The following is a 17,902-nucleotide window of genomic DNA, read 5'->3' on the forward strand; positions in this document are numbered from 1 at the left end:
AGAAGCTTACAGTACTGTAGTGATAGAGGTCTCAAACAAATAAGATATAAAAACATAAAAGTGACCAAATGGACTGAGCGAGTTTTCAAGTGACATGCCCAATAACACAAACTTTTAGACAAGGACTGGCGTTGTTGTGGAGGAAAAGAAGCTTACAGTACTGTAGTGATAGAGGTCTCAAACAAATAAGATATAAAAACATAAAAGTGACCAAATGGACTGAGCGAGTTTTCAAGTGACATGCCCAATAACACAAACTTTTAGACAAGGACTGGCGTTGTTGTGGGAGAAAAGAAGCTTACAGTACTGTAGTGATAGAGGTCTCAAACAAATAAGATATAAAAACATAAAAGTGACCAAATGGACTGAGCGAGTTTTCAAGTGACATGCCCAATAACACAAACTTTTAGACAAGGACTGGCGTTGTTGTGGAAGAAAAGAAGCTTACAGTACTGTAGTGATAGAGGTCTCAAACAAATAAGATATAAAAACATAAAAGTGACCAAATGGACTGAGCGAGTTTTCAAGTGACATGCCCAATAACACAAACTTTTAGACAAGGACTGGCGTTGTTGTGGAGGAAAAGAAGCTTACAGTACTGTAGTGATAGAGGTCTCAAACAAATAAGATATAAAAACATAAAAGTGACCAAATGGACTGAGCGAGTTTTCAAGTGACATGCCCAATAACACAAACTTTTAGACAAGGACTGGCGTTGTTGTGGAGGAAAAGAAGCTTACAATACTGTAGTGATAGAGGTCTCAAACAAATAAGATATAAAAACATAAAAGTGACCAAATGGAGTGAGCGAGTTTTCAAGTGACATGCCCAATAACACAAACTTTTAGACAAGGACTGGCGTTGTTGTGGAAGAAAAGAAGCTTACAGTACTGTAGTGATAGAGGTCTCAAACAAATAAGATATGAAAACATAAAAGTGACCAAATGGACTGAGCGAGTTTTCAAGTGACATGCCCAATAACACAAACTTTTAGACAAGGACTGGCGTTGTTGTGGAAGAAAAGAAGCTTACAGTACTGTAGTGATAGAGGTCTCAAACAAATAAGATATGAAAACATAAAAGTGACCAAATGGACTGAGCGAGTTTTCAAGTGACATGCCCAATAACACAAACTTTTAGACAAGGACTGGCGTTGTTGTGGAAGAAAAGAAGCTTACAGTACTGTAGTGATAGAGGTCTCAAACAAATAAGATACAAAAACATGAAAGTGACCAAATGGACTGCGAGAGTTTTCAAGTGACATGCCCAATAACACGAACTTTTAGACAAGGACTGGCGTTGTTGTGGAAGAAAAGAAGCTTACAACACTGTAGTGATAGAGGTCTCAAACAAATAAGATATAAAAACATAAAAGTGACCAAATGGACTGAGCGAGTTTTCAAGTGACATGCCCAATAACACAAACTTTTAGACAAGGACTGGCGTTGTTGTGGAAGAAAAGAAGCTTACAGTACTGTAGTGATAGAGGTCTCAAACAAATAAGATATAAAAACATAAAAGTGACCAAATGGACTGAGCGAGTTTTCAAGTGACATGCCCAATAACACAAACTTTTAGACAAGGACTGGCGTTGTTGTGGAAGAAAAGAAGCTTACAGTACTGTAGTGATAGAGGTCTCAAACAAATAAGATATAAAAACATAAAAATGACCAAATGGACTGAACGAGTTTCGGGAACATGTTCTTGCCCTTCTCTGTGGTGCAAGCGGTAACGTCACGGACTACAAATTCTGCAGACCCGTCTTCGATTCCCTATCCCACTACTTGACTAGCACTATACTGTAGGACTAGAAAGTAAATATCTGTTTCTGCGAACGTCCGTTGACAGCGCGTGTGTGGTGCCGCGTGTTTTCGGAAGCAATCACGGACATTATCACGCTAGTTTGGTGAAAGATCGCCAAAATCAGATCCATTACAGATCTCTCACTAATCCGTGCGGTAGGAGGGGGGGGGAAGCTGCTTCAAGGTCATGCTTAAGTTGATTAGCTCTGAGATGTGGTAACAACTCCTCGCAGATCTATCGGAGAATTACCCCATCCATCCGCATACATACGATTGCGTAACAAGTATGGCGACTTGTGTATAGGCACCAAAAGTGTGTATGTGTGTGCAGAGGGCCTTGCAATTTCCCCACCTCCCGTCAGATACCGCCCACCAGCGCCGTGCACGACCGGCGCTGGCGTTAGTGATGCACTCGCAGTCCACCAGCATCGACTAGGAACCTGGGTTACAGCGATCGCACCACGAGAGGGCTGAGGAAAATGAAACTGATGGAGGACACATTCTTGCAGCTGTTTGGTGAGTCTTGGTGAACCAGTCTAGCTTTCAGCGCTCCTAATTTCTCACACTTCTCTACATACTATCGATGTTAACTTAGTTTCTATCGTCCGTGTCACTCGTGTCGATATGTTTACAATCGATATCTCGCATTATCTTTATCCGTCTTCTTTTACCTCAACAATTAACTTTTTGGTGTTACAGACGTTTCAAAGAGTTTGTCGTTAAGCTAGAACTGGCAACCGAATGGTCTTGCGTTCATAACTCTCGAACTCATGTCTTAAAATAGTAAATCAATTTCTGCATGTGATAGAACTTTGACGTAGGAAAAAATATTGTCCAGACTGTTAGCGCATTTTATTTCAGAGTTTTTATAGCGGGGTATTTATACCGTTAAGGGGAGAGCATGGTATTTTTTAAAACTTTTTTCCTATTTGGTGTAAAATATTATTTTTTTGTATGTAGAGAGCTCATAGCTGTAGCAACTCAACCAAATAAAAATATTAAAAAAAAAGAAGTATTTGGGGGCCCAAATTTGAAAAAATATACCCGATGCAGAATTGTACTAAAACCGATATATCTAAACCGTTTATAAAGCTAGATTCAAACAGTTTTTTGCAATGTATTTGCAAAAGCATGTTCTACAAACTGTCTGTAACAGAATTTTGATATTAGTCCCTACGTTTGTAAAATAAACAATTAAAATTTAATAACAATTTTCTGATTTCCTTTCTTGCAAACAAACGGACGTATTTTTAAAATGAAATCAATTAACAAAATTCTGTTACAGAGAAAAGTTTCCTAATAGTCTAAAGAATGTGTGTTCTAAATTTCATGCATGTATCTTTAATAGTTCAGGAATGATATCCACTTTTCTCTGACAATGTAGCAAAAAAAATGAAGTTGCTGGAAACCGACAAAAGAGGGCGTATGATTTAAAAAATGCATAGCGCAGGAAGTTTAAAAATGACGTCTCAACATGCGATAAGGGCACAAATACCCACAAAATGTTATGCTATGCATTCCACACATATCACAGAGTATTTTAAAGATTTTTTTTTTATTTACTCATTTGTCACCAAAAAATACCATTCTCTCCCCTTAAAACACTTATAACATTAATACAGTTTTCCAAGAAAAGAAACGTAGGTCTCACTATATATTCCCGAACTTTCTAGGTTTGTGATGCCCCTACGTAAAATTAGCTACCAAATAACTCCATTTTCGATGGCTAAGAAGTAATACCGCGTATCTACAAAAATAGTAATTTAGTAAGGGGGGATATACAGGTTTGAGTACTAAAAATTATGGAAATTAAATGTTTTTCTCAACAGCTAATGACTCTTTCACCTTGCAATTTGACATGCTCAGTATTGACTGCTTCTGCAATTATAGACTTTTTTTCAGATTTACTGAAAGTTTCACCATTATGAGTAATTCTGCAGTCCTTGGGAAAAGTGACACAAGTCAGTTTCAACAAACCTTTTTTGATAATTTATTGACAACTTACGGAACATCTGCTCGCTCGGAAAAAAAATACATAAGTATTTCTCCCATTACAATAATTCATACAGAAAAAAATCAAATCGATATAAACCAGTATAAGTTGTCAATAAATTATCAAAAAAGGTTTGTGGAAACTGACTTGTGTCACTTTTCCCGAGCACTGGAGAATTATCATAACAAAAATGTGGCCGTTTTTATGCACTGATATGCAGTTTTTATGATAATCTCCACAAATATTAATATTTCTGAGCCATTCTTTTTATATTTATTTCTGAACGTCAAGTGAACAATATGAACTACAATCTTTGAAGCTTGTACAATAGAAGTATTTTTTTTAATTTCTTATGAGAAGTTAAATTTTTTATGTTTTGGGTACAAAAAATTAAACAAACTATAAATGTTATAGCAATAATTGTAGTTTATCATGTTCACAAGACAGTTGGGTGAAAAATTTTACTGCGGTATCTTAAAAACTTACTGTGTTATCACAAAAACGGTTTTGAAAAATACAAGTTACGGGAAAAGATCGTTAAATATAGGCTACCTTATGTGTGGACAGCTAATATGCGCACGCTCGCACGTTTATGGTTAGGGGAGAGTCGGGTAGTTTCGGACATCGGGTAATATCGGACAGTGCGTTTCTTTCATCTACCACCTTATGGTAGTGCCTGAATGACATGGTTACGTTTCTCTATGCGACTTCACAGAAACGTAACCATGTCAATCAGGTACTATCATCGTGTGGTAGATGAAAGAAACTCACTGTCCGATATTACCCGACGTCCGATACTACCCGACTCTCCCCTATATCTACCAAACTATTGTATATATCGTAAAATTCCTTCACTGACGTAAAGATAAGTGTCCAATCTTTATATAAAAAAAAATAAATTGAAAAATGACTTTTTTGTCCCTCAAACATGTAGGGCCTATATTCCCCCTTAAATTAGATAACTATCCAGTTTTGTGAACATAAGTTAATAATAATGTAGTTAATCTAAATAATTAAATGTAATTCATTGTGCCCCATTCATGAGTTTCGGGGGACAGTTCTGATGTTTTTGATGGAATGATAGAAATTGTTGTTTGGATATTCTGGTTCTCCTCAAGAAATCGGGAAACTTTTGTTAGAATTATTTTTTTAAAGTAAGGTCTTAAGAAGTTATAGCTTGTTTGAAATTAGATATAGCAGGTAAATAATAATAATAGTAATAATAGTAAACTGCCCCCCATTCAGGATAGCCCTTACGGACTCAGTATATCGTATCTGGAAGATATTAATTTTAGGACTCATGTTTATTAGACCTTTTTCTTGTTTTGATGAATACTACCACCTCTCAGAATACTGAATGTTTTAAGCACCCTGTATATGTATTATTGCAAGTATATACAGAGTGAGCCGTAACGAATCACTTTAAATATCTATCTCATTAATCCAGGTCTCAACCAAATTTATTTCCATTACAGATATTTCAGCTCCAACAGAATACTCAACAATTTCTTACTAACTGCACCTTTCTTTTTTTATCTTTTCTTTGGACCAACACTAGACGCTTTCACATGGCGGGCTTCCTGACTGTGTGGTCAGCACTTTGAAAAGACACCGCGGGGATATCACAGGGAAAAAAAAAGGCTCGACCCCAATCCCGTGAAATGGAGATAAATCTCTGCTAACGCCTGGGATCGAACTACGAACCGCTTCGTTGATAAGCATAACGGCGGACACTATTTAAAAAATTGAAGTTTTTAAGCGTTTTCACAACAGGAAAATGGTTATATTATAATCTGTAATTAGAAACACAGAGTTTACGATAAAAATCTTAGTTTTTCACGGGTATTTGGTCCATGTATAAAAAATCACGTGGATTCACAAAAGTTTGACATAAGTCAAAAGTCTGATTTAGAGGGGTGTACTTAAACTTTTGACAGACATATTCCTGGAACGTGGGGTCAGCATGACGCCTGGTCTCCACCTGAGATAACACGGAATATGACACTGAAAACGGACAAACATCGATGTTGTAGGCGGGATTCGAACCTAAGACGGTAGCACTCACACAACAGTACCTGTCATTCTTAATCCTGCTTCAAGATAGCCAAGCAGCTGTCTGACATGATGTCACGTGTTTGTCCCCCTCCAGCGTCAAGTGCCACGTGCTAACCTGTACCACGTCAACACTAGACCTGCCTGTCCTAAAAAACAAGTGCCTGCCTGCCTGCGTCACTTACAGCTCAGGGTTAAACCGACGACAGTGACTTGCAACATCGCCTCTTCAAGTACCAAAAACGAGTTTTTCTCAGCTTACGTCTGTAGTCACCTCGGAACAGAGAGGCTAAACCCGCAAATACTGTCGACACTACCTACTCGGGAACGAACCAAGATACGGGTACATGCGCCACTGTTCCTTTGTTTACAACTCTTATCAGAGCGCCACTAAGTGTAGGCACAATCTCCATGATACAGAAACTGTAGCGCAATACTGGAATTTACGGAGTATTTCTTAATTAGATAAAAGCTATCACCATTTCCATTGAGCTAAATTAATCTTGCAGTTGTGTCATCGTCATTAAATAATCCATAAAAAAATTAGATAAAAAGAAGCCAGAATTTCCTTCCAAAAGAAGTTTTTCTTCCCGGAAAAAAATACATGTTTGAATTGCTTTTTGTTTGTTCTGAGCTTTCTTTACATGTAAATATTTGTGTGATTTTAGTAAGTCCACTGTATGCTGACGGGTCGTTTGAGAGACAATGTGTAAGACTCTGTGATGCGCCAACTTTCACTGTCAATTTCAGAAAAGGATAGGCGTACAAAAGACTAACATCTTACATGTAACGGACCTCACAGAAAACGATTTCAATGTCAGATTTTTTAAATACGTAAATGTACTGAATTAAAACATAAAGTCTGAGAGGATAAAAAGAACGGAGGGAGCAAATATATAGGTTCGACGGATATGACGTCAAACTATACCTTCTATGCCCAATAATCATCCACGAAATATCGCCAATCGCCAAATATTCAATTGCTACTATTGGTTTCAGTCATACGTAAACGGTTTAGAATGGATATGGAAGTAACAGAAGTATTAGCAGATTATTGCATCAATGTAAATTTCACTGTATATTTATTAAAAGTGTTACGGTTGTAAAATCCACACAAATATTGGCATTTGCGGATGACATTGTCATTATTGGCAGATCCGTGAAATATGTAAAGCAAGTGTTCCTTTCCTTGGAACAGGCTGGAAAAGAAATAGGCCTCATTATCAACGAGAGGAAAACAAAATATATGTTGGCAGATAATGGAAAGATAGTTGACAAAATAGACAGCCTACAGATATCAGATTATAATTTTGAGAAAGTTGACAACTTTACATATTTAGGATCAGTGGTCACTAGCGATAATAACATGTCCAAAGAAATCTCTAATCGATTAATGAAAGCAAACAGAGCATATTTCGGCTTGAAATATCACTTTAGTTCGCATGCTCTATCCAGGAAAGTAAAAGCTATTCTTTACAAAACATTAGTGAGACCAGTTTTGACATATGCGGCAGAAACGTGGTCAATCTCCAAAAATGATGAAAAAAGACTGGAGATTTTCGAAAGAAAGATTCTGCGAAGGATCTATGGCCCAACATTTGAGGAAGGTCTCTGGAGGAGGAGATGCAACTATGAATTATATAGACTTCTAGGAGAGTCAAATATAATCAATACAGTTAAAACTAGCAGATTGAGGTGGGCAGGACATGTAATACGCATGGACCCAAGTGAACCTTGCAAAAAAATTGTAATAACAAATCCGGGAGGTCAGAGAAGACGAGGTCGACCGCACTTGCGATGGATTGATGGAGTGGAAGAGGATGCCAGAAAGTTGGGGTGCAAGAATTGGAAGGCTGCTACACAAGATAGAGACGGATGGCGACAATTAGGTCTACTAACGGAGGCCCAGGCCCACCAAGGGCTGTAGCGCCAATGATGATGATGATGTTACGGTTGTAACATGGACTGAACATTTCATTTCCACATTCTTTCTTTTATCAAGAAGGATGTTGGCACTCCTTCACATGTTAAAGCATAGGGAGACATATCAACGAACATATTCTACAGTTTAGCCGTACAGAATATTAGTTTATTTAAAAAAATAACTCTTGCTGAACTTAACTACACTTTTGAAATATTCACAACACGAAACAGTTTGTAACCGTAATAATATGAGCAAAACAGCTGATAAACACACCGGAAAAATAAATGAACTATGGGTAATTTGACGGCCATACTAGTACACCTTTTTGGTTCTACCGTTTCAAGCTTATGGCCCAGAGTTGCATAAAGTGAACTATAAGAGCCAACTATTGTTATTACATCTTCTTCTTCCCTTCAAGTATTAGGCCAAATGGCCTGTTACGATCCCACAGTTGAATTTTCAATCCAGCGCTTCTTTGGACGACCGAGAGATCTCTTCCCGTTTGACGATAGTGGAGCATGACTTTTGGGATTCTATCTCTACGCATGCGATGCAGATGATTTATCCAGTTGTTCCGATAATGTTTTACGTGATTAACTACAGGTTCTAGTTGTAATTCTTCCATTACATCTTCATTGTGTTTGTGAGCCCATTTCGTATATCCCACTGTATATCTCATAAATTTAATTTCATTAGCCGTTATTCTGCTTTCGTCTTTCTTCCTCAATGTCCATGCCTCACTGGCGTAACAAAGTACAGGTCTCGCCAAGGTCTTGTAAAGGCGAATTCTAGTATTGCCTTTGTACTAGGGAAGGTTTCATAATGGTGTTAATTATTCCCATTGTTTTGTGTATTTAGAATTATTACATAAACAAAAGAATAACATCTTTCTTACATATAACGGACCTCACAGAAAGCGATTTCAATCTCAGATTTTTTAAAACGTAGATTAATAGTAGGCCTATATTACGATACAAGGTTGGGAAGTACTTTTTACAAAATCGAGAAAAAAAAAAAAAAAACAGCAGAGCGAGTTTTTCAATTTCCGAGATTTTGTAATATACTCCACAAACGTTTATTGTACAACATTTTTTGCACGATCATGTTTTTAAAATTGCAAATACAATATGTTTTGCAATATAAGTAATTGATTAACTAGCGTACTTACTCATGTTAATTATGTAAGTCTGTGCGGCTTACAGCTGTTTCGGTGCTTCATCACACCATCCTCAGAGCCTACTAGATCTCGGCGTCGTCTCGAACTTCTCTGTCTGTTGTGTGAGTGCGTTTGATTGTTGAAAAGTGGAGTCAAATAGTGTGTATGTTCTGAAATTGACCTGTGTGTTGAGAATTTCATCGGGGTGTGTTTTAGTGTGTTTGTATATTTCGTAAACACACCCCAATCAAATTCTCAACACACAGATCAATTTCAGAACATACACACTATTTGACTCCACTTTTCAACAGTCAAACGCACCTACACAACAGGCAGAGAAGTTCGAGATGACGCCGAGATCTAGTAGGCTCTGAGGATGGTGTGATGAAGCACCGAAACAGCTGTAAGCCGCACAGACTTACATAATTAACACGAGTAAGTCCGCTAGTTAAAAAAAAAAATGTTATGGTTTATTTAACGACGCTCGCAACTGCAGAGGTTATATCAGCGCCGCCGGATGTGCCGGAATTTTGTCCCGCAGGAGTTCTTTTACATGCCAGTAAATCTACTGACATGAGCCTGTCGCATTTAAGCGCACTTAAATGCCATCGACCTGGCCCGGGATCGAACCCGCAACCTTGGGCATAGAAGGCCAGCGCTATACCAACTCGCCAACCAGGTCGACCCGCTAGTTAATCAATGACTTATATTCAAGTGTTAAAAGTAGTGTACGCAAGATTTAAAATGGATATAGGCCTATTTTGCATTGAAAATTTAGAGCAATATTATTCCAAAGCCTTCGCAAAACTATACTGTAATGGTAACTAAGTAACAATAAGTGCACTGTAATGGGTCTATTTCAGTGTAGTTTTATGTTATGAAGAATGGTTTCCCTAGCAACAAGTTTCTGTGTGGAAATTCTGACTTTCATGGCCTAACAACAAAAACACGATCGTGCAAAGAGCTATCCAATGCCATTACATAAACATGACTAACATCTTAATGTAACTGACCTCATAGAAAACGATTTCAGTATCAGATTTTTTAAAATGCAAGTGTAATGAATTAAAACAAAGTGGTAAGAGTCATCCAATGTTCATTACATAAATAAAAGATTAACATATATGCGCTATCCTAGGCAAATTGGTTGTTTTTTTTTTTTTGTTCTAGACATATTGTAAAATAAAAACGAAATCTGAGGCAGAAGGGCACTTTTCGGGCTGGTTTTGTCTCGATGTTCGGAAATTTCGCTTTGAAAGGAAGAGGAGGCGGCAGATATTCAATATTCGGAGTAAAACCACGAAATTTTCCGCTGAAAGCAGACGATTCAGGTTTCACCCGGATGTCCGGTAAATTATGAGAATCTGAGGAAGGAATACCGGAGGCGTTTAAAAATGCTGCGTAAGGAAGAAACTTGCGACTTTCCTTGGATGCTTTAAGAGGTGCTTAAGTAACGTGTATGCATTACTTGGAAAGATAATCCAACGACGTCTACTTCAAGGATTCACTCGTCAAGATTCCCGGAGGCAAACGCTTTTTACTAGAAGCCGGTGAAGACAAGGTGCTTTTCTCCTCACCGTAACTTGTACAGGCTTCTTTCAAACCATCACGGTGTAATGCAGGTCTTTCACTGCAAACCCAACTTTCTTCAATCTTTCCTATTTTCTGCCTTCCTCTTTGTCTCCTCATATGATCCATATATCTTAATGTCGTCTATCATCTGATATCTTCTTCTGCCCTGAACTCTTCTCCCGTTCACCATTCCTTCCAGTGCATCCTTCAGTAGGCAGTTTCTTCTCAGCCAGTGACCCAACCAATTCCTTTTCCTCTTCCTGATCAGTTTCAGCATCATTCTTTCTTCACCCACTCTTTCCAACACAACTTCATTTCTTATTCTGTCTGTCCAACTTCACACGTTCCATTCTTCTCCATATCCACATTTCCAATGCTTCTATTCGCTTCGTCGTAATGTCCATGTTTCTCTCCCATACAATACTACACTCCATACAAAGCACTTCACTAATCTCTTGCTTAGCTCTTTTTCCAGTGTTGTTCTTCTTTATGAGTAAAGAGATAGGTTTGGAAGTAAATTCCGAAAAGACAAAGTATATGATTATGTCTCGTGACGGGAATATTGTACGAAATGGAAATATAAAAATTGGAAACTTTTCCTTTGAAGAGGTGGAGAAGTTCAAATATCTTGGAGCAACAGTAACAAATATAAATGATACTCGGGAGGAAATTAAACACAGAATAAATATGGGAAATGCCTATTATTATTCGGTTGAGAAGCTTTTATCATCCAGTCTGCTGTCAAAAAATCTGAAAGTTATAATTTATAAAACAGTTATATTACCGGTTGTTCTATATGGTTGTGAAACTTGGACTCTCACTTTGAGAGAGGAACATAGGTTAAGGGTGTTTGAGAATAAGATGCTTAGGAAAATATTTGGGGCTAAGAGGGATGAAGTTACAGGAGAATGGAGAAAGTTACACAACACAGAACTGCACGCATTGTATTCTTCACCTGACATAATTAGAAACATTAAATCCAGACGTTTGAGATGGGCAGGGCATGTAGCACGTATGGGCGAATCCAGAAATGCATATAGAGTGTTAGTTGGGAGGCCGGAGGGAAAAAGACCTTTAGGGAGGCCGAGACGTAGATGGGAAGATAATATTAAAATGGATTTGAGGGAGGTGGGATATGGTGGTAGAGACTGGATTAATCTTGCTCAGGATAGGGACCGATGGCGGGCTTATGTGAGGGCGGGAATGAACCTCCGGGTTCCTTAAAAGCCAGTAAGTAAGTTATTCTTAATGTGGCATAATTGGAATTAAATTTATTTAGTTTTTTTTTTTCAATTCGTATCTTTCTTTCGTATAGCAAATTCCTATTCTTAGATAGTTGAAATTAATGTCTGTTATAAATTGTTAGTAATTATTTTTGTATTGACTGGAACTTTTTTTATGGAATTCTACCTTGTTTATGTTTATTCATATTTTTTAATTGCCCGGTACATCTGGCTTATTTTATTAAAATGATATTCGTGATATTGTAAAAATTAAGACAGACTGTTCTAAAAGTTCAAAGTAACAAAAAAATGCCAAATTAAATACTAATTATCGTTTTATAACCGAAATAAAATGTTAGTACTTTCAAATAGGCTATAATTTTCCGTACAACACCGAAAACAAATCACAATCTGGCCTTATTCATAACACTCTTCACAGTCGAGATTGCTTACAGCTTACAGCTAAAGTTCTGCGGAGAAAGTAACCAGGGCAGTTCATCAACCTATCAGAAATGCCTGAATTTACGTGGTGATGGCAAAGCAAAAGACATTATCTCAGTACTGGCTTGGTATATTAAGAAAAGTTAGGATATATCTTTGTCCTGGCTTATGTAAACCTGAAATTAGAAAAAAAAATCGTAGGCCTATATGGCTTCTGACAATATTTGTTGTTACTTTGTAAACATACGTCAAATAGACGTGATTAATATTTTCACTATAGATTGTTACAGTGATTAGAATGCCAGTGTATTGAACTTTGAACATATTTACCTATAGTTGTCATTATTACTTTCCTAGAGAGTGAAATCGAAGAAACAAGGCAACAGCGCATAGAAAATCAAACAGCCATCATTTACTTCAGTAAACCGTTGAATTCATTTTGAGGGAATGTTAGTCATTTGAATGCATTTTTCTGAGGAGAGTGCTAGCAATGTGTTACTATGACGACCAAATGCAGCGCTTTGCTGGTCTGGTAAAATAGAAGCCAGAGTTTCGTGCAAAATGTTAACGAAGCCTTCCTGGGCAGTAATTCATGATGTGGGATATGAAACCTACCAATGCAGCAATAGAACTGGGGAACACGCCGTTAAATTTTAATCTGAAAAGTATTAGTTTTTTACATTTATCTTTTATGCCACTGTTTAAACGCAGTTATATTCTGCAAAGAAGACGTAGAAAGATTTAATTTATTTTTGTTCCAATAGTAGGTGAATTGTCAGAGAGGGCTTGGAATTGAACGGGTTACATCAGCTGCTTTCTATGCGGATGACGTGAATGTGTTAGGAGAAAATCCACAAACGATTAGGGAAAACACGGGAATTTTACTTGAAGCAAGTAAAGAGATAGGTTTGGAAGTAAATCCCGAAAAGACAAAGTATATGATTATGTCTCGTGACCAGAATATTGTACGAAATGGAAATATAAAAATTGGAAATTTATTTTTTGAAGAGGTGGAGAAGTTCAAATATCTTGGAGCAACAGTAACAAATATAAATGATACTCGGGAGGAAATTAAACACAGAATAAATTTGGGAAATGCCTGTTATTATTCGGTTGAGAAGCTCTTATCATCCAGTCTGCTGTCAGAAAATCTGAAAGTTAGAATTTATAAAACAGTTATATTACCGGTTGTTCTTTATGGTTGTGAAACTTGGACTCTCACTTTGAGAGAGGAACATAGGTTAAGGGTGTTTGAGAATAAGGTGCTCAGGAAAATATATGGGGCTAAGATGGATGAAGTTACAGGAGAATGGAGAAAGTTACACAACACAGAACTGCACGCATTGTATTCTTCAACTGACATAATTAGGAACATTAAATCCAGACGTTTGAGATGGGCAGGGCATGTAGCACGTATTGGCGAATCCAGAAATGCATATAGAGTGTTAGTTGGGAGACCGGAGGGTAAAAAAGACCTTTAGGGAGGCCGAGACGTAGATGGGAAGATAATATTAAAATGGAATTGAGGGAGGTGGGATATGATGGTAGAGACTGGATTAATCTTGCTCAGGATAGGGACCAATGGCGGGCTTATGTGAGGGCGGCAATGAACGTGAGGGTTCCTTAAAAGCCAGTAAGTAAGCAGGTAAATTGTATTCAACTTCATCAAACTGAGTCACTTGCTTCCAGCACCGGTCTCTGAGACAGTGTGAGCAAATCCATAATTTTTAGTGCTTTACCAGTTTCTGGAGTAGCATATTGTGTACTATATTCTTCAACTGTTGTCGAAATCTGTACCCTTTTTGCCTAACTTATCAGCTCGCTCGTACAGTCGTGGATATAGAAATTGTATTGTTCGCTTACTTTTTTTTTTTAAGTTTGCAGGTTGGTTGCTTCATGTGGAATCTCATTGTATTGTAACCATTGATTGTGAATCCTTCTCAAGCAATATCAGTCTTCGTATTCCAGCTAAAGGTTTAAGATTTCATAAAATTTTTTACAATAGAAATTCTAAATCTCTTTCTCCGGTCCGCAGATGTATAAAATATGCTAATATGCATGGATTGAACTTGGATACATTTAATGTGTAGTATATACTTCTTGGAGTTTTATGTCAGTTGTTATTAATTTATTACTTTTGTTTAGATATGTACTAGTGGCTTGTGCAGCAAATGCTGCAAACTAAGTTCATTATAAGTTCAAATTAAAAATTTTCAGATTTATTTCCAATGAAGAATACCAGACATTTTGAAAGTTATTTGCTTCCATAATAGTGAAAAACACTCCCTCTGAATGCTTGTTATTCCAAATACGTTTCCTTGAATCTATCCTTCTTCAGTTCTTGAGTAACAATGTTAGGACGATCAGGGAATTTTTCATGTGGGAGTAATGCAGTAGCTATTTCAGGTCATTGCGGATTGTAGGTGAGAATTAAGAAAATGTCAGGTTCGATTAAACCAAAGAAATATGAAATCAATTTTGATTTAGTTTTAAGACACAGCTAAAATAGGAAGCATGACTCATTACTACCTAGGAAAATTAGAGAATCACACATATAAATATCTACATCACACTGCCATTAAACATATGAAAAAACCGACATCACTTGACTAATAACTATAAAAATATTTCATTTTTAATAACAATATTGTTACCTTACGTAAGCTTTATAATTTTCAGTAACAATATATATAGCTGTTACTCAGTAAATTATAGAAATAAAGATCTAATTTAAAATATTCTTTCTCTGCGTCTACTTATATAAAACCTCAAAAGGTTTCATTTTCATATCATCAATATAGCATTAATGTGTGTAATAAGAGGCAAACAGGTCTACTCACATAATATTGCATTAACTATAATAATATTTCATTTTTAATGGTAATAATCTCATAAAACAGTCTTAAGTTTTGTAGTTCTTAATATCCAATACACAGCTGTACTCGGAAAACTACAGACCAGAGAATCAGACCTGTAAATTATTTTTATACGTCATCTGAAGTCTAAATATGTCAGCAATCCTGCAGATAATGGCCTTCGTGTAATATTGTCTATCGTAGTGTATGTTTTGTTTTATTCTCAAAAGCCATATTTCTCAAAACTGACGACGGATGGATTTTGGAAAATAATGTAGGAAAACTGACATTTCACGAAAAACTACTATTTTTCTGAAAACTTTGGGTTCCAAGCTTCAAAATGAGGGGTCATTTATTAAAATCCGTCCAGCCGTTTTCCCGTAATTTCCATTACCAGTTCAAATTATATATGTAGATTATAATATTATTCTCGATATATTTCATATCATTTGTATTATATTCATTTATAAGGTTCCATCTTTCATTTTCAATTATCATTATTTTAATTGCTTTAATTTTAATAATTATTCTCATGTACCTTTATTGTAATATCGATCATTAATGTTCTTGTAATGAAATTGTCACGTCCTGAACTGACATCGGCTCCTGGCTGTTGTACAGCACGTTAAATATTGATAAATAAATAATAATTATTATTATTACGCGTAATATGTTCTGTTTGTCAATGTCTGTATGCTTCGAAATGGCGATTGACGGCATAGTAATTGCATAACGTATGTCAACGAGAAGATGAAAACAGTTGTCTTGCAAGAATATGTATGATAAATATGACTATCATATAACCTTAGGCCTTATATAATACAATCCACTAGAATCCCGTCTGTATGCACGATTGCTGGAGAGGATTCTTCAAACAGAAGCTGTTTGCACTCCTCTGTAATTGCCTCATCTTAAAATACAGAATGTACTGCTCGTGGAGGCCAATATGTTATAATTAGGGAGTGGATTTTTATATGCTAAAATATTTAAATATATTTATTTTTTATGTGCTGAAAAGTACGAAAATATTTGCTAAAAATAAAATATATATTTTTTTTAATATGACAAAAATACCTTACTTATCTTGGAAAAAAAAAAAATGTTACTAGGTACTCACCAACCACACTTGAGTGCTAGTAGTTGGCCGAGAATTGCAGTGAACAACAAAGGTCATCTCCAAATTCTCCATCACAAATGCATGCCGATTATCTATGAATAACGTCAATTTCACCTACAGGCACATCCTCCAATACTTGAGCAAATTTACACATTTTTTTATATCCACTGTTTTTCCCAAACACATTCAGGAATTTGTCCCTTAGTACTTGTACTTCTGAACCTGGTAGCCAGTCTAGTTTAATTTCCACGGCACGCACCTCCCTGTTTCAGACAACAGGTTTTTGGATGTTTCGAGTTTTTTATGGTGTCTCACAAAAAGCTTAGATTTGCTAATAGGAAAGCCAAATCGTTTTTTAAACAACCATCTTTCAGTATATCTTGAAGGATATCGATTGACGAAGCCCGATAATAGGGAATCACAACAAGATATATTGCTTTACTTGATAGACATGAGCGAGAGGCGAGAGATTTGTTTAAATTAATGTTCATACCCGAGCTCTTATCTGTTGTGTTTCACAAAGCGTGGAATGAAATCATCTTCAGCAACAATAAACATTCCTAATTATGTGTTGCAAGATCTCTCCTCCTTGTCCTTGTTAATTTATTCTCTAATAATAACACTGATATGCTGCCTAGCAGTTCTCAGAACTTGAGGCGATACTATTACAAAAATGGATCACGGATACACCACACAGCGCTTAGAAACACGAAGCAACCAAGAATATATTCTTAAAAAAAAAAAGATAACGTAATTCTGAGTGATGTAATTGATTTAGTTTTAAAATATTTAAAAGTTCTTGTAAAAAAATTATTTAAGTAAAAAAACTGCAAGATTTATGTGTTTATAATAGATTTCCTGAAAATATGTATTTACATAATTTTTTGTGAAAATGTGTTTTTATGTGAAATAAAATTCTGGTTTTAAACTTGAAACTTCATGTTCGGAATTTTTAACTTTGTTAAATGTGTTTTATCACACGCAAAAATAATATTTAATTACAGAGGAATCCGCTCCTTAATTATAATACTCGAGACATATAAATTTCGCTTTCCGGTGAACTAGATTTTTCGTGGCTTGTCTCATCTTGTCCAGGCAGACTCAGGAATTTCAGTTTACAAGAAACCTTTGCGGACTTCGAATCAATGCATTTCACTGATTACAATTTGTTTCTTATCTCATAGGCGTTGTGTAACTTCTGCAATGTAAGGCGCCGTTGTACAAATCATCCAAAAATTCTGCATTAAAGATGTACCATATTATATTGAGATATAGACTACAGCGTAGCTTATAGTGCAATGGAGTAAAATTTTGGAAAGGTGACATTACGACCGAGCACTGCGACATTTCAAGATCTATTGCTCTACCCCTCGAGCTAGGCGCATGCCCAAACCCACACCGGCTGACTATACTAAGGTTCGCTGCGTACCCAGGTTTCGAGCAGTCAACCATACTCGTCCCTAGACCAACCCCCTCCGTGCGTCACCAGCCGGTGTTCGGGGAATGCTATGGAATGATGGCAGAATGGAGAAATGTTGGCGGAAAGATTTAGTATTTTTTTAGTATTTATTTATTTAACCTGGTAGAGATAAGGCCGTCAGGCCTTCTCTGCCCCTCTACCAGGAGATTCCAACTACAATATCAACAATAAAATTACAATTAGTATTAGATTTACAATTACAATTACAAATAACATTACAATTAGTATTAAATTTACAATTAGAATAAAATCAAAGTACGAAAAGATTATCTGAATAATTTAAGCTA

At 36.4% G+C, this 17,902-nt stretch overlaps 1 protein-coding gene across 11 annotated transcripts in view; it reads left to right on the forward strand.

The window, feature by feature from the left end:
• Positions 1-17,902, forward strand: part of Hnf4 (Hepatocyte nuclear factor 4) — a 347,887-nt gene that overhangs the window by 205,041 nt on the left and 124,944 nt on the right. For 2 of the 11 annotated variants that reach the window (XM_069846449.1, XM_069846451.1), the window contains exon 1: positions 2,082-2,318. The exons of the other annotated variants lie outside the window; for them this stretch is intronic. In XM_069846449.1, the coding sequence (XP_069702550.1) occupies positions 2,282-2,318 (37 nt within the window). In that variant the 5' untranslated portion in view covers positions 2,082-2,281. Of the gene's footprint in view, positions 1-2,081; positions 2,319-17,902 lie in introns of those variants that run through there. 11 annotated transcript variants of the gene reach the window in all.

The sequence above is a fragment of the Periplaneta americana genome, chromosome 14 (assembly GCF_040183065.1).
Source record: "Periplaneta americana isolate PAMFEO1 chromosome 14, P.americana_PAMFEO1_priV1, whole genome shotgun sequence".
In the NCBI taxonomy this organism is placed as follows: Eukaryota; Metazoa; Arthropoda; class Insecta; order Blattodea; family Blattidae; genus Periplaneta; species Periplaneta americana.